Source organism: Notamacropus eugenii, chromosome 1 (assembly GCF_028372415.1).
Source record: "Notamacropus eugenii isolate mMacEug1 chromosome 1, mMacEug1.pri_v2, whole genome shotgun sequence".
NCBI lineage: Eukaryota > Metazoa > Chordata > Mammalia > Diprotodontia > Macropodidae > Notamacropus > Notamacropus eugenii.
Genome location: NC_092872.1, coordinates 664,868,506 through 664,894,777, shown reverse-complemented (window position 1 = coordinate 664,894,777; position 26,272 = coordinate 664,868,506). Strand labels below are relative to the sequence as shown.

At 39.4% G+C, this 26,272-nt stretch overlaps 1 protein-coding gene across 3 annotated transcripts in view; it reads left to right on the top strand.

Annotated features, from left to right (window-relative positions):
- Nucleotides 1–19,439, top strand: part of CAMKMT (calmodulin-lysine N-methyltransferase) — a 530,058-nt gene extending 510,619 nt beyond the window's left edge. For 2 of the 3 annotated variants that reach the window (XM_072635726.1, XM_072635724.1), the window contains 2 exons: nt 11,086–11,217; nt 17,163–19,439. In XM_072635726.1, coding sequence (XP_072491827.1) covers nt 11,086–11,217; nt 17,163–17,240 — 210 coding nt within the window. In that variant the 3' untranslated portion in view covers nt 17,241–19,439. The remainder of the gene's footprint in view (nt 1–11,085; nt 11,218–17,162) is intronic. The other variant, XM_072635725.1, reaches the window with a different exon arrangement.
- Nucleotides 19,440–26,272: the final 6,833 nt, after the last annotated feature.

The following is a 26,272-nucleotide window of genomic DNA, read 5'->3' as shown; positions in this document are numbered from 1 at the left end:
CAACTTCTAGCTATGTGCCCTTGGGTATGTCACTGCTTCTCTGGGCTTGAATTTCCTCATCAGTAAGTTGGAGATAATACGATGAAGCATATAAATGAGGCAAAGTGTGTAGAGTGTTTTACATAGTTATTATTGTTGAGACTAACATTCACATGTCACATTCCCCAGGACCAAGGCCCAGGTCTCAGGTATCTTTTTTGACATGTGAAGGCTCTAGCATGAGAGACAGAGAGAGATAGAGAGAGAGAGAGAGGAGAGAGAGAAAAAGAAAGAAGGAAGGGAGAGAGGCAGTGAAAGACAGAGAGGGAGGGAGAGACAGAGAAAGACCATGCTTTAGTCTAAGAATGATAAAATCCAAGATTTATTTAAAAATTAAAAAAAAAAAAAGCTTTTCTTTGTTACATGGGATAATGGGAGTTTGCCTTACTGATAGTTAAATTATCTGAAGGTGATGCAGTGGATAGAGCCCTGGGCCAGGAGTCAGAAAGACCTGAGTTCAAAGGTAGCCTCAGTCACTTACTAGCTGTGTGATCCTAGGCAAGTCACTTAACCTCTGTTTTCCTCAGAATCCTCACTTACCTTCCAGGATTGTTTTGAAGATCAAGTGCGATACTATTTATAAACAGTACTTAGCACAGACCCTGACACATAGTAGGCACTTTATATATGCTTCTTCCCTTCCCCCTATTTATAATTTAACCAACCTCTCCAAGATTTGAAGGCATAAATGTCATAGGGATTCTAACAGATCAGTAAAGGAGAAAAATATGGTTCTGCAGCACTTATAAATTTACACACTTTCTCACTCCACTTCTGTGAAAGGGGTGGGCAGGTACTCTGATCCTCATCATACATTCCCTCATTCTCAGAGAGGGGATGAAAGTAAGGAGCAGGAACCTGATCGAACCTGGGGCTTCCCATAACAAGTATACCGATCTTTCCTCTGTGCCCCGCTGTCTGCATTTGGAAGCAGCATCCACAGCCCCCTACTAATAATTCAAAGTTCTGACAATTCCACATGAGATATTTATAGGGAGTTCTTAGGACTCTCTGTACCTCCATCACATTGTTATTTATGTACAACACCAGTGTTAGCTAAACCCTCCTTATTTGCAGGAAATATCCACTTGCTGAAGATCAGTGAATCGGCTTATTGAGGGCTAATTACTCATGGAACTCTAGTGTGCAGGGTGAAAGTGCAAAAGTCTTCTTTTATCTCTCTCCATAGGTACAAATGCCACCCAAGTAGCCCCCATGTTTGGGGGGGGGGTGTGGAATGCCTGGAGATCCATTTGTTTTGGAACGAACAAAGGCTTAAGGGGCCCATTCTGAAAATTGTGCTCGAAAGTGTTGGGGCATAATTTTCTCCACTTAAGAGATTGATCACTTGTGAATGGCTTTCCCTGAAAAAATTATTTGACTCCTAGGCAAATTTGTAGCTAAAGCAAAACCAGCTGCTGGTTCCCAATGTGTCCAGAGGCCAAGAATGGCAAGTGGAGGGGGCTGGGGTGAAGGAGGAGGGCTGCTACTCAGCTCTTCAGAAGATTATAAATAGGGATGTGGCTGAGGGGAGGAAGGGTCCCTGGAGAGAGCTTAATGAGCAAGGCAGGTTTCCAGTTTGGTCGAGGAGCCACGGAGAAATCTCAGGGTTGTGTCCCAGCCCTGCTGCTAATCTGACACCTGTTCCTGGGTGGGCAATTGTAGACAGCCTCCCGACAAGGAGCAGGAAGGTTCACCAGCAGAGACTTGAGTCTGGGCAGGAAATGTTTGTCACCAGCTAAGAATGAAAGCTTTCCCAAATTCCCTGGTTCGGGGAAAACTACAAAGACAATGGATGTCCCTTCTGCCAGAATTCCACAGTGCTGTGCGTGAGAAGATTCTGCAGCAAACCTGCCGGAAGACAGCAATGTGAATGAGAGTGTAAAAAAAGTTGAAATCAGCAAATTGTATTCAAAAAAGCAACACTTCCCTTTTTTGGTGACTGGCTTCTTGTCACTGATGATTGATAGAGCGAGATGCACTGAAGTCTGTGCTCCTGAAAGTTTCTAGCAATCCCAGTGTCTGAGATCGGAGGCCCCAAATGTAATTTAAAATAAGGCAACAGCCTGCAGGTTGAACTATAGACCAGAAGTGACAACTAACAAACTGTATCTGCTAATTCTCCTCAAAAATGGCTTTCGAGTATTCAGAGAGGGCATTCAGGGAAGCTAGGAAATAGGAGTTTACCTAGGGCCAGGAGGAGATTTGGGAGACAGCAATATTGACAGGTTTCCTGCTTGTTATCACTGTTACCAAACTGTCAAGAATTCAAAAACATCACTGCAGACTTCATTTAACCTTCTCCAGAAACTAGCCTTAGCCTAACTGCCAAATTCCAGGAGCACCGCCTGACTATATCTGAGAAATGCTATAAATGTAAATGATGGGTTCTCTCTTTGGAAGAGCAATTTCATCTTACTGACAGATTTTCCCCTCTTTTTTATCTAACATCTGTAATCTACTTTATTTAACTGACATTTAGTACAAACTGTTTTTGCTTGTCTCATGGAAGTTGCTTTGTGAGCAAGGGCTGAATGCTGTGAGAAGAAGACAGGGTGCCAGGAAACCCAGGTTCTTGTCAATTTCTCTACCAACTCTTTAGCCTGTAACATTTTTTTTTTGTCTGTTCCTCAGTAAAAATGAGAACTTACCAGGCAATGGTGAGGACCTGCAAGGAGTTGTTTAGAGAAGAGCTAGGTTGATTCAGTTCCTTTTATAACTCAAAGAAAAGCGTAAGAGAAAATACCTAGCCTCACTCCTAGAGGGAGGACCTAGAAAAGAAAAAGTAACAAGATGTGTAAAATCTTGCCTCACTAAGAACTACAAACTATATTAATAAGGCTAAAAATTAAAGGTCAACTAGTGATCTCTAAAATAGAGGTTCTTACCATTTGTGTGTGTGTGTGTGTGTGTGTGTGTGTGTGTGTGTGTGTGTGTGTGTAGTCATGGAACCCTCTGACTAGTAAAGTCAGTGCCCACTTTCACTTTCCCCTTCTCAGAGTAATGTTTTTAAGTGTATGAAAGACTGTATAACATAAAAATTGGTTACACAGGAAACCAATTATATTGAACTAGTTATAAAAAAATGTTTAAAACAAGCTTATGGATCCCAGTTTAAGAACCCCCACTCTGAGAAGACTTAGATCCTTTTCCAGCTCACACTTTTAATACCTACATCCACAGATCATTTCTAAAAAGTTCATTGCAAAGTGTAAAAATGGTTAAAGAAATATTAGTGTAAAAATGGCTAAGTAAATAACTAAATATCATGACCTCACACCTGAGAAAAAATACTCAGTTTCTTCATGTGTGAAATGAGAAGATTGGCCTACATGACCAAGTCTGGACCCCTTAGCCTGGCATGGAAGGCTCTTCCCTGCTTGGCCCCAAATTACAGAGCCCCCTCCTCATCGCCACTTGCCCAGCACTGACTCCCCTCCAATTAGGCTAGTCCCTTCGCTGCCCTTCACCTCTATTCTTGTTCATGCTGCCTCACCTCACCTGGAATCACTCCCCCATTCTAAAACCTAATTTTCCTTGAAAGCAAAATTAAGACCTTCATCTTTTATACTTTATCAGGAAATTTAGCATTTAATCACGTATTGGTTTGTATTGTTCTCTGGTTTCATCAAGGTAAATCTTATCTTCCCTTCTACAAAGTAAATTCACTGAGAGCGGGGTCAATGTCCTGTATGTATGTGTGTGTAAATGTGTGTGTGTGTGTGTGTGCATTCGTAACCCCGCCATACTGTGTTGCATCAGATTAGGCACATAGACATTAGTAAATGTAGGTCAGTGCTATCAAACTCAAATAGAAGCAGGAGCACCAAACTTGATATAAGGATCCCTGCTGGCCTCACATTGACTTAGAAAACCATATATTAACATGATCCATGTTCCACTCTATTTTTATTTATTTTGTTAAGTATTTTCCAATTACATTTTGATCTGGTTCCAGTGGGCTTGACTTGGAGTCAGGAGACTTGGGTCCAGGGCCATAGGTAAATAACCTTTCTAAACATGGTCCTCAAAACATGGTCCAGGGTGTGACTCCTTTCATGGGATCTGGAAAGTCAAAACTATTCAAATAACCCTACGAAGAAGTTTTCATTTCTAACATAGTAAATGTCAATTAACATTACCCCACATAAAAATGCTCTTTGGAGGATCCTCCATAATTTTGGAGTGCAAAGGGGTCCTGAAACCAAAAAATTTGAGAACTAATGCTCTTTAGTTTCATCATCTGTGAAATGGAGACAATGATACTTTGCACAACCTGCCTTACAGAGTTATTATAAGGAAAGCACTTTGAAAATGTCTATGTAATTGTGGGCCTGCTAGCTAGCTCAAGTGTTGGACCTGGAATCAGGAAGACTCATCTTCCGGAGTTCAAATCTGGCCTCAGATACATACTAGCAGTGTGTCCCTGAGGAGGTCACAACCTTATTTGCCTCAGTTTCTCATCTGTAAAGTAAGCCAGAGAAGAAATGGCCAACCTCTCTAGTGTCTTTGCCAGGAAACCCCAACTAAGATCTTGAAGAGCTGGACACAACTGAGGAACAATTGAGCAACCTATATAATTTTGAGTTCTTATTTTTTCGGGAATTACTAAGCTACTTGTCATAAAAAGGGATAAAAACATTTCATGAGCCTAAAACACTTCTCTTAAAAAGTTTAAATCATACAAATTAAGTAAATACAGAGTAAGGCATCATGGGATAGTGGATAGACAACTAGAAATTAGGAAGACCTGGGGTCTAGAGGCAGTATAATACATTGGAAAGGGCACTGGACCTGGAATCAGAGAATCTGAGTTCAAATTTCATTTCTGACCCTACTACGTGTAAGATGTTGGGCAAGTCACTTAGTTTTCCTGGACCACAGATCTCTTCCTCATATCTAAAATTAAGGGATAAGACTAGCTGGATGATCTCTAAGATCCTTTTCAGCTTTAAACTGATACTTCTATGAATAAGACCCACCTTTGACATATACTGGCCATATGACTGCACAAATCACTTAGCCTCTCACTGGCCCCAGGAAACACTCTTAGACTCTTAAGTTGCAGAATTGTTGGTGATATACATTGGCAGAGGGAGTTTCTACACTGGGAACTTTCCTACTCCAGTGAAATCACAAGTTAGGACAAAAAAAAGGAAAGTGAATACATATGACTCCTGCAAAATATCTATAGATTCACTCAAAATGTATGTAAGACTAATACATGGAACTTCTGCCCTCTCTAGAGAAAAGTGAACAAAAAAAAATTATAGTATGCAAAGGTTTGCATTTCATTTAGTGATCTTTCTGAATTTTAAAAATACTTTGTAAATGTAAATTAGGAAGTTACAACTTTGATGAATGGAAAGTCACCTGTTTAAAGTCATGATAATTTGACATCCTTAGAATTCTTGTGTTTTTAATTTTTAGAAAGCAAAAACTACAAAATTTATCTCTGCTAAGATCCTGCTGGGTGGATTGTTGTGCTCTGTTGGTATTATTGAAAACCCTTAAAATGATGATGAAGATTATAATCATCCCATCTTTCCTCCAAGATATTTGAATGTGATGAAAGAAGGGAGTGTAAGATTCCCTCTTGGGCTATTTCTCCAACTCCTGTCCAAATTAGCTGTATAGGTTTCCAGATGATACCTGCCCATACCTAAAGATTGAGAAAACTTCTAGGGAAAACTCAAAAGATCCAAACAAATGATTTAGATGAAGAGAACAGAGCTAGATAATGCTCTGTCTTTATTAGCTTCAGCATATTCAATGTATCTGTTGAGTAACATTCAGCGAAATCTTCCATATTCCCCAATGGACCAATAGAAAAAGAAAAGGTTGTGAATTTCTCCCAAGTTGTTTGGATTCATTGGATTCTGTGCTATTCTCAGGTTCTAGGGGTATCCCCGTGGATTGTGGCTTTTAAACTATTGCTCCTGAACCCTCACTGGTATACACCCTATTACTAATTAGAATCAGGTGAACTCCCATTAACTTTTAGAAAAGAGGTTAACTAAAGAGAATATGGCATGAATACTGGATACAAAATGTTGTTCCTATAGCAGGTGTACACTCACCTCTTTCACATGTCCCTTGGGAGAATGGGCTCAAATGTAAAGTACAGTGGTAGTGAGGCACACATGTGGCAAAGGATGCTTCCCAACTCCTGTCCCCAGCCTCCCTTTTTTCCCTTTGTGAAGCCATCATGATTCTCCTTAGATATTTTTAGCTGTTTCTTTCCTAGGCTCCAGGTATTGGTGCCTTTCTAAAGTCCATAGCTAGCCCTTCCCTTTTCAAGTGTCATATTCCTTAAAACTATAGCCATTCTCATCCCTAGATCTTTTCACATTTGTCTACAAGGGCTTCCATTGTTATTAGCCAGTACTTCTCTGGTAGCCACTGCTACTGACTCTGGTTGGTGGTGAGACCTCTGATGGCACCTCATTGGACCTCCTGAATTCATGCAGTCATCTGGGCAATCCATCCCAGTCTTGTCATTCACTTAAGATCAAGAAAGAATAAGCACGAAAGAATCAGAGGTACTACGTGTTCATGGATGCATGTTGACTAGATGGGGGAAGTGTGGCCGGCTTGACCCTCCCCGTTCCCCCCCAGCAGCTCAGAGTATCTCTTCTCACTCAAAATCATGAAGAAAAGAGAATGAGATTTGAATAGATCACACCTTTTTTATGCACTCAGTTCAGACTTAGCACCTTCTGCATCATTGGTTCTTCCACAGCCAGTTAGAAAACTCTTTGTTAACAGATAGTACCAGCCTTTGAATCATCTGTGAGCAAGTTACTCTCATGGTGACTTGGACTGAAACTATCTACATGTGCTCAAGGGAACTGGCACTCAGTGATCAATCCCTTTATTAATTTTTATTTTAATCATTATTAATTTTAACTCTTTTAATCATCTGGGATGCATTTTGAACTCATTGTCCATATCCCCAAACCAGAACAACTCTCTGGAGTCTGAGGTAGATTCAAATATCGTCTTTTTTGAATACCTTACTCAGTGCCTTTTATCAAAAAATTTCAGAAAAGTAACTGTCATAGATCTTATACTGTCCCAAATGTATAGACAGAAACTAAAATCATTCCTCCCTCAAATACAGAATGATACAGATTCAACAATAACATTTTATAAAACTTATCAGAAATTATTTCTTACCTTATGTTTATAAAGCACCTGTCTTAGTGCTTGCAAAGGCATGTACCTCCATAGTATAGCACTATTCAGGGACTACTTTCCCAACTGCCATTAACATTAGTGGGCCAGGTTCCCAGGACGCAGCATGTGACTACCCTCAGGGTTTCAGAGGTAACTTTGAGGGGCTGTGATTCTACTATTGGTCATGAGCCCCCGCTGGTGTGCTTCCTATTGATTATCAGTCAGGTGTCTCAATTAGCTGTTAGAAAATGATATTTACTAAGGCAATACAGTAAGAATATTTAGTAGAAAACATTCTTTCCCTTCTCCAACTGGAGGCGTATTCTTGCTCTGGATATATCCTGGGGAAAGCAGGCTCAAATTTAAAGTACGAAGATAGAGAGGCTGTATAAATAATGCATGTGACAAAAGAGTATCTCACTATTGGAAGTCCTTTTCTTCCTTTGTAGAGACTTCAAGAGGTTCCCCTTAAATGCAGTTGTCTTCTGGGGTTCTGAGTGTTGGTGCCTTTATAGAGTCCATAGCTGGTCCATTTCACTGTTACAAGAGGTCACTGTTCTGGAAGCTGCCACTGTTGTTAGGTGAATTTTTTTTGCAACCATTTTCAGCTGCTTCATTTGTCATGGAACGACTGAATAGGCCATTTGTTAAGTACTTAAAATGTGCAGATCACTATGCTAAGTCCTGGGAATACAAATAGAAGAGTAAGATAGTCCCTGCTCCTGGAGAAACACATATGGAAAGTTTCTTCAAGCAAGATGGAAAGGTCCCATGGTCCTTAGGGTGCAAGGACAAAGTAGATGATGATTCCTCTTCCTTGATGTCATTTCTACTGATAAAATTTTCTAAATTTCTGATATTGAACCATTTATAGTAAAAGGACCCTGGTGAAAATTTTGTTTTCTGAGTCTTCAATAGATGTGGCTCTAGTGCTTGGAGGTACAGTTAGTCATCAGGCTGTATCTCCACAGGAGTTGCTTCCCAGGATGAAAGCATTGTACTTTTTACCACTCATTGCTATTGGCTCCAGTAGACTCTACTACCAACCCTTGTCACAAGTGTCCCCTCTGATATGTCATCAGAATCTCCTGAACTGGGAGGGGAGAGACCAAGACAGAGACAGATTCTCTCCAATCCAACATCAAGTGATTACCTCATAGACTTGACTGGCAATCTTCAGCCACTATATTTGTTTGACAACGGACTTTGCTATCCTGAATTGGCTTGCTTTGTTTTGTACATAGGCCAAGAGGTGTGTCCTATTCTTTCATCCAATCACAGACTATTTCCTGAGTGGCATCAATCAAAAGACTTTATTTCTTTCAAATTGATTAATGACCCCCCTCCATACAGTTTATTCAACTGAGCTGCCTTCTTTAATTACATTAATTGGGGTTGAGACAGAAGGAAGGAAGGGAAGGAGGGAAGAAGGAAGGAAGGAAGGGAAGAGAAACTTAAAAGTAAATAAATAATAGGTTCAAATAATTATTCTCTGCCATTATTTCTCTTACTAGGTATGTCATCCCAGAATGAATATTGTAACATCCCAATAGGCTGAAAATAGAGCTTATTAGAAATGAGAGGTGACTTTACTTAATATATGGATATTTTTAAATGAAATAGACCTCCTCTCTCAAGGGCTTTAGTTTTTAGATCATTCAGGATATGGATTTGATCATCAAAATTTTAGGTGCTGTTCAACTAAATTTTAAAATGATTAAGTGCCTACCATGGGCAAGGCCCTGGCCCCCAGGCCCTGGAAAGACAAAAAGATGATGTAAGACAAAGAGCCTGCCCTGAAGGAGGGAAAGACCTGTATGCAAACAACTACATTATAGGCAGAATATAAATTAAGTTCAAAGGCAATGTCAAAAAGGTTATGAGCAATGGATGAGATTATTTCCAGCCATCCTTTAACTTTCCTGACAGATTTAAAAGGCCAAGTGACTTGCCCAAGGTCACCCAGTAAGTTAGTTGCAGAATCTGGACTGGTTTTGTGAAACTGAACATCAGCTTAACCCAAGAAGCCCATTGGCAGTGATTTAAATGTATAACACAGATAATAGCTTTAAAATTTTGACTCTCTCATTGTGACCATAAAACAATTCTAGAAGGCATCTTTAAATGAAACAGTTTTCATTGTTCAGACATCTAAAAAGCCAACCAGCTTTCAGAAATGACTAAATGACCTACTAGTATTCTTTATTCTTTTCTCTTTTTTAATGGAGGCTTTTGCTCCCCTGCTGAGATCACGTATTATATCCAGTTTCACATCAGAATGAATTTTTGTGGCTAAGTTTGAAAACCTCCTGAAAATAGCAATTAATAATGGAAAAGCTGACAGACCCATAAGTGTAGTGGCATGAATGGCACTGCTATAATTATGTGCCTTGGTGTGCTTATATACATGTAAACACATTATAAAAGTATAGTGTGTGTATGTGACAGTGTATCCTCATACAGGTAGTTGAAGAAGTACATGCATATGCATCCAATTCAATTCAACAAATATTTATTGAATATAAATATACATATGTAATGCAATATATAAATATGTTGAATATAAATATTAAATTAGGTGCTATTAAAAACAAAATTTTCAGTTTTACATTTGGGTAACCCTCCTTGCTTCTCAGAGTGGTTGACATAAGTGATTCATTTGATCCCCTTACTTGAAGATGTTGTTACACAATTTGACAGATAAAGAAACTGAGGCAGTGAGGTTAATGACTTTCCATCAGAGTCGGCACTAGAATTCAGGTCTGATATGCTATATTCTTCTGCCACTCTAAATGACAGTCTGTTCTTTAGCAGCAAACATGGTATGTTTTCATGATTGTAAAATCTCCCCAAAGTGATGCTTCGCCAGTTGTCGATAGCCTTGAAAATAATTAGGAGCTTACAGCCTTCTTTAGAAAGACAAAGATAGTTTGATGATTTGAACACCTGGAAATTCAATAAGGAGAACAAAAAACCTGGGTGACCCTAGTAGTTGTCATTCAGAGGAACTTTATGTCAGAGGTTCCTCTGAAATGAAGGAAATACCTTGTTGAAGAAGAAAAAAAATATTCTTAAGGCTATGTGGCACTGAGTGAAGTCTCTGTATTGGTTTGCTTTATTAAATCAGTCTTATTGAAACTCAAATGTTAGAAAGGCAAAATTCGTTGCTTTGCTAGAATCATGGTCATTATGATGGATTTCAGTGAAGTTGGAAGACAAGAGACAGTAGCCTTTTACCCACATGTTAATGGAAAAGGCTGATGGTAGCAGTGAAATGTGAATACTCTATATGTTTATTTAAAAAAGAAAACAAAATGACGATATTATGTGTTTTTATGCAGCATTTCTTGGCATGAGGCTCTGTTCACAAAGACATTTTCAAGGGATAATAAATGGACATTGTGTTCCCCCATACCTACAAATACTACTAAGATGTTCTGCATTGTATACATGTCTTCAGCTGTTATTGGACATCCCCTGGGTATTTAATAACGTTGGGTATGTGCTACTGTTCTAGGCACTTTGTATAACCCAGAGGTTTCTATGTTAGACTTTAGAGAGACAGTGTATATTGTATCAAACACCAAATTTCAACATTATTCCATTTGTTATATGTGTTGCTTGTGTGTCAGTGGTTCATTTTTGATGTGAAAAAAAAAAACTTGTCAAAATACTTTATAATTTTTCTTTCACTAAAATCTAGTCTTATTATGACCAATTATGGCCAATTTTATTGTTCCCTACCTTCATTAAGAACAATTGGGTTTCCTTGACTAAGAGCAGCTCTCTAAATGCTTGTACTGATGTCTGTTATATCTGGTCACTTTCCAGTTTGAAAATGTATGAATTTCCTTTCTAATGTTCTAGGGGAAAGCGATGGTATTTGCCCCACTCCGAGGGTCTACTTTAAACCAGTTTTGCAATCTAGCTGAAAAAGCTGGTTTCTCTCTCCAAAGACATGAAAATTATGATGAACACATTTCAAACTTCCACTCCAAGGTTAGTTTTCTGCTTGTGTTAGATAACACTTTAATCCGCATTGCATTTTGAAGAGATCATGGTCTTTTGGCAGGTAACCTAAATATTTGATTAAAGTACTCCTTAGGTGTGTTGCTTCTGAACAGTTATTTGTATCTGATTATTTTTGTGTGGCAAAGTCATCTTTTATCTTTGCACGTCTAGGAGGATTTTACAGAACCTGCCTGTTTACTCTTTTTTCTGCAACAAACTAATCTTTCCATTCATAATAGACTAATTTGTGGGATGCAGGGGAGATGGTATAGAAATGAATAATAAACAAGCATTTATATTTTAATGGAAAAACCTACCTCCTTTAAGTAGGTTAAATGCTTTGCTGTCCCAAAATAAATAGAAGGTGAATGTCTAATTGTATCATATCACACTGTAAATCCTTATCTCCTGGCTTTATAGCTGGGTCAGTTGGCAGTTTCAGACCGCTAAATCTCATACAGAATTTCACAGTTGCGAGGTTATATGTCAGATCGAGGAGCTACAAGATTTAGGTCAAAAGCACTTATCTGAGAGTGATGTCTAAGCTTGCTTACATAAAGCAGTGTTATCAGCCTTTTTATTATTTATAGGAGAAGAGTAATGTAGGACACGGAGAGGCAGGTGTTCCACAGAAAACTTTTTAGGAATCCCACATTTGTTAATACATGTCAGGTTTGTCAGGATCACATTTATTACCTCTGATGATTTTAGGGCATTGCTTCATGCCACACAGAAATTGCCTGTGCCGAGCTAATCTGACTTCAGCAAGATCCTTTGGCTTGTCATGATTTTGCAAGTTATAGCTGCAAAAAAAGTAAAGGCCTGACCTTGATTTCCTCCTAGGAAAATATTAATAGCCTTCTCAATATTCTTTATTACCCATTGGTATAGTAGGCAGTATCTTGTTTTTAGGGAAAAAAATGGATGCAGAATGAGTTTCATCTCTGAAGAGGGAATGAGGAAGCTAGGCACTTCCTGGAAATTCATTGACTTCCTGGGGTCAACAGGGTCCCATTTTAGTCCCTGGAAGAAGGTTTACTAAAATGGGACCTTATGGACTGAAAGAGTTAAATACTTCTATAACTAGCAATTTATTCCTTCTGACAGAATCTGGTCCACCATTTATTATGGGGGGGAGGGGAAGAAAATTACATGTAACTCCACTCTCATTCAGTTGCCTAGAAGCCTATTTTCCATCATTCACCCCACCCCCAGAACAGGAGGACTGGCTTTTAGGGTATTATGTGGTAGGTGAAATGTTCTCTCATACTCCCCTTTTTTCTCCTTGCCTCCTAACAGAGTGGTCTCCCCTCCGGCTGTAGTTACTAGGGAAGAGATTAGAGGTACAGAGGTCACCTGATGGTGAATTTTAACATGATGCCATGCACTTATATAAATGTGAATCATCATTATCATCTTCTGGAACATCAAATGTATTTTCTCATTGTCAGCTTGTAAAATCCAAGTTACCGGGTGATTACACGGGGCTCTACACTGTGAGATGTGTCCACCCTGTCATCCACAGTGACCATTCTAAAGTCAGCAGTAGAGTCCTTGGCTATCCTCCCCTCTCCCCATTTACCTGTATAAGTGCTCAGTGAACAGTGACTCTCTCTTTAAACCCTGCCTGGTGCCTACCTCAGCATGATGCACGCCCATAAATAAGCACCCTCAAAAATAATCATTGACTGATTGACTAGTTTCACAAAAGTAGCATTTATTGAATAAGTAGAATTGACAGAGGGCCTTAATTCATTATCTCAGCATAAATGTCTAAAAATCAACTTGTGAGTTTTCCCCTTTTCATTCATTTTACATATTACCTCAGGGATCTCTTTTGTCATCTTTTAAGTAGCAGAAATGTAATACAATATTGCTGGGAGGAGATGTGCAGGGAGAGCTTTAGGTAATTGGTACAACATGATGGCAACTGTATATCCAAAGTTTTGGGTGATGTTTAGCCCAAAATGGGAAAGAGTGCTGGATTTAGAATCGAGACCTGGGTTTGAATCCTAGCTGCCTGGCCTTCAGTTTTCCTCATCTGTAAAATGAGGATATTAGGTTAGAAGATACCCATCCAGCTCAAAATCCTAAGATTGCATGACTATAATATAGTGTCAACCTGCTTGAGGACCCTCTGGTGCCTTGATCAAGACGGGGCCCTGAACAGAGACATGCAACACCAGGCTTTCCAGAATTGAGGGCCTTACGATTACATTAGAATAATTACTCTCAGGACAGATACATACCAGCAGAGATATAAGGGATATATACTTGTAGTTGTCATTTACAAAATGAGGGTATACAGGAGGGATCCCCACTGAGTTTGAGCCTTTGGAGGGGGGGTAGAAAGGTAGGTGTTGGTGAGCGGAGCTGGCCCAGCTGGTCTGGAGTGAATGCCGCATCCTTACAGATTCAGAGGGCTCCTTCCAAAGGATTCATGGCTGTGCCAAAGCCACCAAGAGAGCTTCATTGTTTCTCTTTTGCTACCATCTGAACCCTTCTCAGGACAAAGCAGGAAGCGGTGCTGAATGCTAGACAAGTGACCCAAGCCCAGGAGAACTTGCTTGGGGATGTGAGCCTCCCCAGGGTAGGGTAGCATAGTGTAGGGAGGCTAGGGGATGTGGCGACACTGGAAGCTAGTGAACTCCAGCTTTAAAAGTTTTCCCTCTTAGTGGGGGAAATCAGTTGTCTTCCCCTCCATCTCCTTGTTAAACTTCCATCTTCCCTGGGATGAGCCTGCTCCCAAATGAAGGAGAGGAGTTTTCCTTCAGGCTGCATGTTATCCTCTTAGCCCAACTGTTTTGGAATAGAGTGTAACCAGCTGGAGAACTGTAAGACGCCTGATAATACAGCTCTTTGCTGCTGTCCCGTCTTAATCTTGTTACACAAATGGTTGTGAAGAGATTCATGAATTTTAATTTTGCCCTCTGCATTAGTGCCTCATGTCACTCATACACAGCTGCCTCCTATGTAGAGTTTTTCACCCCTCCTCCTACAACAGGGGAAAAAATTAGTTACCATCTTGGCAGTAGTGCAAGTTAAAAAAAATCCACAGATTTAGGCAGCCACCCATGAAGCTGATTAAGTCAGTGATCAGGAGGAACAGCTTTGCCTCTTAAACTTTTCACCTTTCATTGTTAGCTGTGAAATTTTATTTCCGTTAAAAAAGCAAGCCTGTAATCATATCTGTACCATTCTATACTTTCTGCCAGAGCTTTGGTTGTACTGCAGCCACCTTGCTCGGGAACCAATCTGCACGAGGTGGTAGATGCTCTGAAAATACTGGCTTTGCATCTGTCCCAGGCATTGGGAGGAAAAACACGGCCCCGATCACCACTCCTACCTCTTGGGCCCTTTGCTAGCTAGCCATGGCAGGCAGGCCCAGTCGGGTGACTCAAACGTGTCCGGATGTGAGCTTGGCAAATTGTTGAAGGCACAGAGATCTGACTTAGGAAATGTAAGGAAATACTATTAGCTTGGAATTTTGTTCATTAAAAATCCCCTCCTTCATAGAAATAGCCTTTAAAATGTCATTTTCTCTAAAGCATTATTTTTTTTCTACCTCAACCTAGGGTTGATTTATTTTCTCTGTGTGCGTGTGTATGTATGTATGTATGTGCTCACACACGTGTGTGTGCATGCACTTGGTAATGAAAATAGTCTCTGGCTCCGTGCTAAAGTCAGGACATTGTGTCAAAAGAACGGCCATATTGCATTTCTGCTTATCTATTCAAAATACCACATTCTAAGTGGCTGGTGCTCAGAATCTGTGTGGTGTGCTGTTGATAATTGTGGATACTGTAAAGGGTAAACAGTATGAACTCCACTCCTGCGGCAGCTATTCACAGGGTAAGGCTGAGCGTGTTACATCCAATTAGGAAGTAAAGCTGATGCTACTAAGAGCAGCTATGTAATTTAGTTCAGTCCTCAAAGACCTTGCTTTAACCTGAAAAATTGAAAAATTGTTTTATTCACAATTTGCTTTTTGTTCATTTTTTTTTTTAGAAAAGGTACCTTTTTATTTCTTAAAATTATAATTATTAATTGAGCACCGAAATATAGCTTTGATACATGGAATGACTCTTAAGCCACGTAACATTCCCCACCGAAACGGATACTTTTCTAACTGTTTTGTATGTGTTTCAAGTACCCTGATGCTATGGTCTTGACACATTCATGATCTGGTGACAGGTTATAATATTTTCTTGGAGGGTCCCCTCCTCCATTGCTGGAAAGGCTCACAGATGGCATTTTACTGGACCTACCCCCTTCCAGGAATGAAGCCTCTGTTTTGGCCTGCAGAGGTCAGCACAGAATCCAAGTTAAAAGTGGTTTCTAGCCCATATTTACAGAAGAATTATTTATCCCACATATTACCTCAGGGACTTTATAAAGAGCTCATTTGAGTCTCTCTCTATTAGTACATTGTGAGTGAGTAGGTCAGCTGATTCAAGCTGAGTAATCAACTTTCCTTTATCCTCACTCCCTGAGGAAAGAATTCAGCTGCTTTTGCCTCTCTCCACCCAGTGTAAAGCATTTGGGGGGAATTCCCTCTGTCACTCTCCCAAGTGGGGGGCAAGTAGGATCAGAGATGTTTGGACTTAGTAGGTTCTGACTGGTGGTTTTGCTGTAGGAAATTTGTGAGGTCATTTATCCTGTATTCTTCTAAGGATGAAAAGAATGGGGAACTGTGTTTTTAAAAAAAAAGACTTAAAAAAACCCCTTCCCTGTGTTGGGGTGACAAGAATCTGTAGAGATCTTTTCCAATTGACAGTCTTCTAGGAAATAAATTGAAGTTACTTCAGTGATTATGCAACTAACATCTCAATAAAGTAGATTAGAATGAAAAGACAATCAGCTTTCTCCCCCTATGGAAAGAGAAAAGTATGTTAATTAATGAGGGGCCCAAAGCTTCCAGAGCCACTTCCCAGCTAAGGACTATGCTCTAGAGACAGCCTATGTTCCAATTACATTTACAGTAGCCTGTCCTAGACCAGCTCATATTTTGTTTCTGGCCATTCTGGGAAAGAAAGCAGAGCTGAGTTGTTTCGTTTGTTTAGGTTGCAACTCACAACCTAAACTGATTTATATCAATCCCTAAATTATTTCGTTCTCCAATTGAAAATAGTATTCAGGATGTTCTTACCCCCAAATAATTTTTTAAAAAATAAAATATTTAACAAGTAGTAAAAAGAAAACCTAATCAAAAGTCTCAACTTGATTGAGCACTCAAAAATATGAGTTTGGTATTTATAACTAGCAAATATCTTTTACTGGAAAATTAAGGGAATGTTAATTCTAGATTTGTGAATTTTTTTTTTTAATTTTTATTCATTATGGAAAATCTTATAGAGTTTGAGCTAAGGAACTGGGGCTCTATTTTTCTCTGAGAAAGGTATTTTTGAATTTCACATCGTTAATTTAAAAAAGATTAATAACAAACTCTTCAGAAGCTGCTATAAGGCGTTTCTGATATCTAAACCCAGTCTTATTGTGTCAAGGTATTGCCAGGGTCTGCTAATGTCTGGTGATCTCCAACACAATGGGGTGGGGAGGAGGATGGAGCTGCAGCATCATTACACATAGCTTGGTCTAGGGATGGTAAGTTAACCTCCTGGTGAAAAACTTCACACTTTCTGGTGAAATCCTTGGATCATGTCATTAACTTCCTGAGTCAATAATTTGTTGTTCAGATTATTTTTGCAAAATGCTGTTTCGTTTGTGTCCTGAAACATACTGCTCACAAAAATAATCTATGATTCCTTTCTCCATAATATTGTCATTGGGTTTTCCATAGAGTGCTAAAATTTGCGTTTGCTTTTAAGTTGTGTTTCAGATTGTAGGTGCTTGGGGATAATATTTTTCCTAAATGCTTGAAGTTACTATCTGTAGGTAAAAGCTGATACTCCTTTTTTTTTTTTAATTTTCAGTTGAAAAATGAAGACTGGAAAACATATGATGAAGACCTTCATTATCCACTTCTACTAGTTTTAACCAAACATGGATAAAAGACTAAACAGCTCAGAGAAGGCAAACATCAACATATATAGTTGTATATATTTTTCAAAAAAATCTGAACATGTAATTGATAACAGAGAAAAGTTTTTTGGGGTCACATTGATGTTGGAAAGTCTTAAGATTTCTGCCTCATATCACCTCCAGAGTATACCTTATTTTAGATACGGTGATTCTCAAACTCTCCAAAACTGTGTTTTCCTTGTCCTCCCAGCCGTCTTCATGCTCTAAGTATTTTGTTTGCCTGTCAAAAATCACATATACTTGTGGTAAACTCTAATGCTTTTCAGGTTAATTGGGAACAAAATTATTTTTAGTTAGAGTTTTTATAGAGGTTTTCTTGTTTAGGGAGAGACTTCTACACAAGATTCTACATCATGATTCTTTTCCCCCCCGGCAAAAATTTGTCTTTGGAACCTCCCCCAAATTAACTCTCTCTCTCTCTCTCTCTCTCTCTCTCTCTCTCTCTCTCTCTCTCTCTCTCTCTCTCTCTCTCTCTCTCTCTCTCCCTCTCTCTCTCTTCCTCTCTCTCCCCCTCTCTCCCCCTCTCTCCCTCTCTCTCTCGCTTTTTTCCCCTACAGAAGTATAAGAAATCACTACATCAGACCAAAGCATCATAAACTGACCATTTGTCCTTTGGACACAATGGTTTGCCCAGCCCTCTGCTCCTCCTCTCCAATTATGTGTGATTAGTCTCAGTGTGTTGTGTCAAGAAGGGGGAGTGTGCTGAGTGCTTATTATCTGTTTAGGTACAAGAAGAGCACATTTAGGCTCTGACTATGAATGAAAAGTGAGCCTTTATCGAGTCTAAAATCTAACTGCTGCTTGTCTCCAGGCCACTTTAAAAACAGGTCCTTCCTAGAAAAATTCTAATCAAATAACTGATAAACTGGATTGCATATTTGGGATTAAAAAAAAATCAGTCTTACAATTATCTTATTTAAACCAAGCATATACTGTTATTTGAAGTGCTTCCAGGGTATAGTAAACATTAAATAGGTGCTACCCAGGACTAACAGGGAATCCCTTTTCTGCAGGGAATCTGAGTATATTCTTTCCTGGTGCTTCATCAAAATGATTTAAATGCTTTTGGAGAAATCCAGATGTTTATCTGTAAAGGATCATCTGTGCATACTTAGCTGTAATGTCATTAGCAGGTTATCTTTGCATTCTCATTCAGTAGCAGAGGCAACATAATGGATATTTAATATTAGGACCTTTTTAAAAAAATAAAGAAAAGGCAAGATTTGGTGAGGACCCTTTTGCACATTAAACAAACTTGGCTGTCATAAAAACACCCACTCTTAAAAATCTTCTTCTGTTCACGTCTATCATCAAACAGATTTTTTACCACCATCAGTTAGCATGTCCTTATATTCACCACTTTTTCTGCTCCATTAGAGCACCTAGATGGTTCTCTGAAGGCATAGGTCAAGTCGCAGTTAGATCATACATTTCTTTCTCACAAAAACTTGAATTGCAATGCCAAGTGATGGGCTAACATCACAATAACAGCAATTTATTCCTCTTTGGATAAAACAGCAGTCTATTCTCAGTGTTAGATAAAGACCAAGGCAATGCAAACCAGCCATTTAGCTGAGTAGTTCAGCTAGTGGTAACTCTCCTTTGAGGACTGTATGGGTTACGTACTGGCTGAATATTTTCTTGTTTAAAAATCAGAAGCATTTGGGATGTTTTAAATAACAGTGCACATAACTGTCCTCCACCTTCTTTATACTGGGGGGAAAAGCATAGAATTTTCCCCTACCAAGACGGTTACAAAATCTGAGACAAAGAAAACCCCATCACAGCACTGACACCCAAGGCTGCCCGTTGTTTCTTTTGAGTGTGTGATACATACAGATATACACCTATCTTCATGATACACAACAGAATAATTAGACTCTCTCATGAAAATACACAAATTGACAAGAATTTCATTTTCATTTGTGTGTTTAAGGTAGAGAAATTTCAGTACGTTTTTCTCTGAACAGAAAAAATGAACTGCTAAAATTTTGTTTCTTATGTTGCATCGGGTTTAATGTTACCATATCCTGGTAAAGGACTGTGACTGGGAAAACTTTCAAGGAGATACCTATGATATGCCCTACCTACAAATACACATGCACAGGGCCTTGCTTGTGGTATAGTTCAGTGTGTGAATAAAAACATATCAATTGTTCACTGTAAAAGATTAATGGTTTCTTAGTTATTCTTTCTAAAAAGAACTTTTCCTGGGATTAGCCCTACTCTTTAGATTCTTTGGAAGTTTATAGGAGACTGGCATTGTATGCTTTGTATACTGTGGTTGTGTTCAAAATATGATCCAGATCTAGAAAATTATGCCCAATTTTAAGAGAATACTAATCATAGTGTCAAAAATCATTTGACCTTCAAAATTTCCAAGATGATATATCTGTTAAGTTTTATGATTAAAAATTATTTTTACATAATGCTGTTAGACCTCCAAAACTGTCATTAAAATGTACAAACCATTTCATTATGTAGGCACTGTGGAAGTGACTATTTCAAAAGAAAGGCTTCTGTCTAATTAGGAACTTGTAAGTATTATATCCCTATACATTTTTCCTAGCTTCTGACAAAGCTGTACCATGTTTAGGATAAAATATAAATTCTTAGGGCATCTCTGCCAGACTAAGTTAATTTTGTCAATGCAAAAACTTTTCTGATATTATCCATGTTGGTTTATCATGTGATACTCTGAAAAGCCACATTTGAGTTGGTTATGAAAAATATATTTTATTTTAGCACAAGACATATGATGTGAATTGGGATATAAGTGCTAGAAAAGGCTACCTAAGAGGTTGATGCTATTTTGTATAAATCGTGTATTTTGTTGGCTTTTTGACTGAGCATGAAAATGTAACTTCCATTAGGGAAGGGTAATTTAGTTGCTTGGTATTCAGCAGAAAACTTGTCGGGGCCATAAAAGCTTTTCTGGCTGGTTCCTCGGGTGTTTTCAGAGAAGAGCTGCCCACCCCTTGCTGTTTTTCCCTTTGGCTTCAGTATGGGCCGAATTTGCCACTACATACCTGTTGAATCAATTTTGGGGATCCAGCAGTTAACTGAATGAATAGGAGGATTAGTGGCCCTCCAGAGCCCTGTTTCAACATCCAGGTGTCTGTCTTAAACTAGTTAACTGCTTTTGACAGTTGAAAAACCTGGTTTTAGTGCTATAGGCAATTGGGGTTGTTCCCCTCCCCCCACCCCCCAACCTCGAGGAGCTGAATGGAGCACACCTTTTCCTAATTGTTGGAATTTTTTTAAAGGAATTGGCCATCCCCTTCCCACCTACTCCTACCTCCACCTAGGGGGCCGTTGTGCTTAGTCAGCACTTGGCTTGTGCAGCCAGCCGTACAGACATGGTACAGTGTCAGTCTTGGCCATTTTCCTGGGCAGGGCTTTGGAATGAAAGGTTGGAAGGTTATGACAAGGAGAAAATCAAAGTGTAAAGATGGCCCTCCACACTGGAGGAGAAGAAACCGTTTAGACTACTGGAACTAGTCTCTAGTCTACAGACCCCAAGTGCCCCCAGAGGTTAGCATCTCCTGGGTCCAGGCCTTATGAATTATGTGAACTGAGCTTAGTCCCCGTTGAAGAAAGATGAATTTGGAATCCAGAATTGTTTCACCTTAAGGAGTGAATTTCAATGTAAGGCAAAAGTTGCTTTTTTTTTTTTTTTAAGTAAAGCAAAATATGCAAAATCTTCAGATTTTTGGAAGGTGAAATGTCACTTGTGATTCACAAATTTTTCTTCTCCTAAACAGGTGACTGGCATAGGCCATACCTATAGCTCAATGTGGTGTCTGCCTTGGAAGTCTGTGTATTGGGAGTGGCTTGGTCCTGTCCTTTCCACCTCCTGACTTTTCAATTAATACACTTTTTAATAGATTAAACAGATCATACTGTGACTTTTAAAATGTCAACAAGCTAGTAAACAGAAATGTACTAAAATGGCTAATGGGAGATTCAATAGTCAATAGAGGCCCTGAAGTATGAGCATATACAGTAGCTGTATATTGGAAACTGTGCAACTGAAGATGGCTTAGTATTGCAAACTGAGGAAGAAAATTGTTTTTAATTAGCACCTTCATAAGAACTGCTGATTAATACTGTTTTGTTTGGTGAAAGGCTTTCAGCTGAGTAATTTGTGCAGCCATTTCAACAGTTTTGTTAGAGCAGATCTCCTGTTGTTAAACACAAACAGCAGATGATAATGGTGGAAGATGAGTTTGTCATGTAACAATTTACCTTATTGAAAAAAAGCTTTATAGAAAACCCAATACAGTAGGTACCAGCAGAAATCACATATTTTAAATCCTTCCAAAATTGCAGTGTGCCACGCTTGTGTTGTCGTTTTTTTTTAAGACTAGAAGCAGATTTTATATCATTTATAAAATTATATACACAATTTAAAGGTGGTATAGCATGGGCAGACCACTTTCCCAGCTACAGTTTATATCAGAGCAGTAAAGTGGCCTTGTATTCATACACTTTCTAAACTCCACAAAGTGGGTTAGAAAATCAAAGCCTAATTAAATAATATTACTTGCATGTAAATTTGCACTAGAACTAGATGTAGGGAAAATAAAGATCACTGTTCTTGTACTAGTTTGGTTTATCCCACATAACATCTTAAAAGATCTCTCTCTTTTTCTCAAGGGAGGTTTAATTAATCACTTTTCCCCCTTCTGGGGGCTGTTTTTAACGGGCAAGTGAAAACAGTCCCATTCATTGGAAACTAACCAGAGAATAAGGGGCTAATTTCAGTGAACTCTCATCAAATGGATATTGCCCAAGCCAGAAACCTGGGAACTTATTTTTTTTTAATCAAATGCAATGGCAAAGAATATTTGCATTAAAATATTGCACAAACCAAGGCTGGTAAGAACTGTAAATTATCAGAGTGCCGTAAACGAGCATGAGAGTTATTCGGGTTTTTTTTTTTTTTTTGTAGACAGGCCTTTGGGGTAATAACAAGGGTTGAGGCTCAATAAGGTTTAGACAGCATAATAGTCTACAAAGAAAAGCCACAGAACACTAATGTGAAGGAAGAGCTGTCCACCACATGCAGCAAAAATCACCAAAGGTCATTTTATGGTAGCAATTGTGACATAAAATTGGTGGTCATGCTACATGTCTAATACTCAGCAGAGCTTTATAAATGATGGGCCCCTAGCGATGGCTGTCATTAAGTGCTTTCATCATAATAAACTTTAAACTGTTGGCTTTATGAATCGCCAGCCAGCTTCAGCTGTTCGTTGGATGGAGCTCGCAGAGCCTTAAGTGTGACAAGACCTATTAGGAACTGCAACCATGTTTCAAGCGTACTTGGCTTTCCCACTCCTGGGGTGATTGCTGCCTATTAAACGGCATCTGGGAAGATTTTCCTCCAGCAATCTCTGATCAAGAGCTTTTTTGGGGGGCTTTGACCTGCATTTCCTTCAAGACTTTCTCTGAGGAGTTTTATAAGAGCAAAACTCCAGAGGATTTATAGCCACTTCTGATTAATACCTTTTCATTTTTTTTTCTAGCAACTCTCCCAGTGCTGCATAGAGAAAAGCTTTCATTGTTCCTAAGGTGCTTATTTGTGACCTTTTCTGTGCTTCTGATTCCCTCTAACATGTTCTCAGTGAAATCCTCGGGGTGGAACCAAGACAGTTGTTGAAGTTGTTACAAGCCATAGAGAAAGAGAGAGGGAGGGAAGGAAAGGGGGAGGGGAGAGAAAGAGAGGGAGAAGAGGAGGGGGAAAAGGAGAGAGGAAGAAGAAGGTGAGGGAGGAAAGGGAAAAGGGAGAGAGAGAGGGAGAGAAGAAGGGAAGGGGAGAGGAACAGAAAGAGGGAGGGAAGGAGGGAAGGGGAGAAGGAAGGAGGGAGGGAGAGAGGGGAGAAAAAAAGGATGAGGAAGGGAGAGAGGAAAGAAAGGAGAGAAGAAAAGAGGGAGGGACAGAGACGGAGGAAGTGGGGGGAAGGGGGAGAGAGAGAGAGAGAAAGGGAGAGAGACTTTCATATTTTAAAGAAATACATGCACAAAAAGGGACTAGCTCCACCCATTTCAGTGCCTAACCAGCAGTGACATCAGCGGCCACCGGGAGAACCGAATGCATCCACAATGAGCCCTCGGTGTAAATTGAATGCTACACATAAAGATTTTATGATTCAAATTACACTTTCATTAACCTTTCACACGGGAAGTCTTTTAGTTTCTATAAATCTTCCAGTGACTTACCATCTGTCCTGCTGGTGTGAATAATAGATGTTTGGGGAATCACTACTAGAGTATTTAATTTACAAGGACAAAATCCATTTTTCAGAGCCACTTAGAAAGGACTTAAATTACTTCTAGCCACCTTTTCAAACTTACCGTGTGGTGGTGGTGATTTAGGGTTGCTGTGTTGTTGTGTTTTGTTTTTGTTGCTTTACCCAGAACTCTCTGGGCTTGATTCAGATGTTTGGGCCCTGGTAAAAGCTTTAAATGTCTAAGACCCTGACTTAATACTCATTAGTCTTTCTTTTAAGCCAGGTAATGTCCTAGGAGATAGCTAGGTGAACGTCTCAGGTGTGGACCATTACACAATTAAATTACCAAACCCCAGAAGGGATTAGATTAGTGCCCAGCAGGGAACACCTGGGAATTCTTGGGTAGAGAGGGGATTTCTAAGTTGCAGGGGTTCTCTTCATGAATAGCATCTTCCTGATTTGGAGGCTATCACAAACTTTTTTTCCGCTAGATAAAGTAATTTTCCTAGGAATGTGATATCATGGTATTGGAAACCATTTTTCATTGCTACAAGTAGAATAAAAAAAAATTGATAAGGAAAATTCAAGGCTTTTCTCATACAAAAACATATATCAGTTTCAGATATCTGAGGCCATGAGAGAAGATGAACAAATGAGTTCTTCATTGCAATGGGTAGGGTCAGTCTGAAGAATTTCCCCTCCCCCAAAAAGGTGTGTCTAAGAACACCATAGGAAGTTATCTTGGTTCATCCTGGAGACATTAAGGAGAAGGATCCATGGAAATGACGCTGCATTTCCTAAGGAAATCCTTCTATATCAGCATTATTGCTTGATCAAATACTAATTCATTAGCAAGGTCATCTTGGACAAGGTAGAATCTTTTCCAGACCACTCTCATAACCAGCTGTTGTCATTCAAGAATTCCTTTACTTTTTCTTCAATATTCTCTACTCATACCCTTTTTAAGGGAGAAAGGGAGGGGGACAAAGGAGTAAAGGTAGAATTTCTCTCCAATCCCTTTTAAATTCTTTTTTCTCAAATTTCTTAGATTTTACCTTACCTCTACTCACTTTTTGTTGATTTCAGTTGAGTTGTCTCCACTACTTCCATTCATTCATTGCTCCCCCACATAGCATGCCTCAGGAGGACTAGCCTTCCAGAATGCAGCACTAGCTTTCCAACACAGCAACCCCAGACCACTCTGCCTTGGAAGGCAAGGAGTTCCTGGTGAATGAATGAAAGGCTAGGAGGTTTTTAATTTGTCTAGTACTGACAAGGAAAAAGGTCTTGTAGCTGGACTCCTCACTTACTCTGTTTGGCTTCTCCTTGGCTACATCCCCTGAGCCTTTATCTTCTAATGATTCCTTGTTTTCATTAAGGGAAAGCCCTGGACTGGTTCAGACTCCCTCCTTGGCACTGCTATAAATCTCACTGTCCTAGCTCAGTCACTGACAAACAACTGGCTCAGTAGTCTGAGAGAGTTCCTATTCTGGGTGGAAATCTATTCAACTCAATATACTATGAGGTCTTTGGTTTTTAGACTGTATTTATTTAGTCTGTGGAACTTGCCAGTCAATGAAATGTGAAAGTTCTTCAGAATGTTTCCATCAAGGTCGGTGAGGAAGCTCATCCTATCCCAGTCTTGTTTTGCAAACATGCAAATAGGCCAGAGTCCTAGTATCTCCTTGGAACTTGGAAGAAGGTCACCATGCTACTTCTAACTCAGGATGGTTGCATTTAAAAGCTTTAACCAAATGACCCTTTTTTCTACCTTCAAGTACATTATACTTCCTTTTTTTTTCACTGCCTTCACTTTCAAGAGCAGAGGTCAAAGTCTTGATCTGTTTACATTTAAATGGAAGGCTTCTTCTTGGTCAACAGAGACCAAATTAATTTTGTGAGAGCACCCTGAGGTCTAGAGGGGGTGGGATAGAGGAGAAGAGAGGGAGGAGATGATATGCATAAAGCATCCTATAAATTCTCCAGTTTTCTGAGACCTTCTCTCCCTCAGTGATACTTGTTCTTGGTTAACCTTCATCAGATATGAGTGGGATCCAATGCAGAAAAACCATTCTGCAATAGATGAAAGTGAAGTTACTGTATTTGGTTTGATTTCCCCATTATTCTAAAGTTCTCCATTCACTTCTGCTTTCAAAATATCTAAAACTAATACTATAGGATAAAAGCTTTAGAGATTTAAGGACTTCTAATCTCAACTTCAGCAATCTACTGTGTAAATAGAGCTACTCAGGTATCTTGCTATCTTTCCTATCGCTGCCTTTCCCTTCTCTCTACCTCAAACATCAGATCTTCAGAGACCATTCCCCAAGTCTGGAGGAGAGAATCCACTCATCTCTGAGGTTTTCCTGAACTGTCTTGATTGGTGCATAAGTAGAAACTTACTTATCTCAATAATATCTAGCTGCACAAGAGCAAGACAATGAAAACCAGTGGGAAGGTGACAGAGGGAGGTTCGTGGCAGCAGGGCAAATAGCAAGATCCAAGGATAAGCCCTGATTTTCTGGAGAATGTCATATGCAGCACTTAGAAGTTAAGTGACTTGCCCAGTATTACAATAGCCAGTATCAATCAAAGATAGGACTTAAATTTGGTTCTTCTTTTCTTCAAGGTCAATCCTCTATCCTCTATACCATACTGCTTCTCGTAGTAGACACAGAATGGATATTTAATACTTTTCCATTCATTCATTTTTCGGTTAAGAAAACTAAGAGGTGGCCAAAACTAACAGACAATGGTTGAGCTGT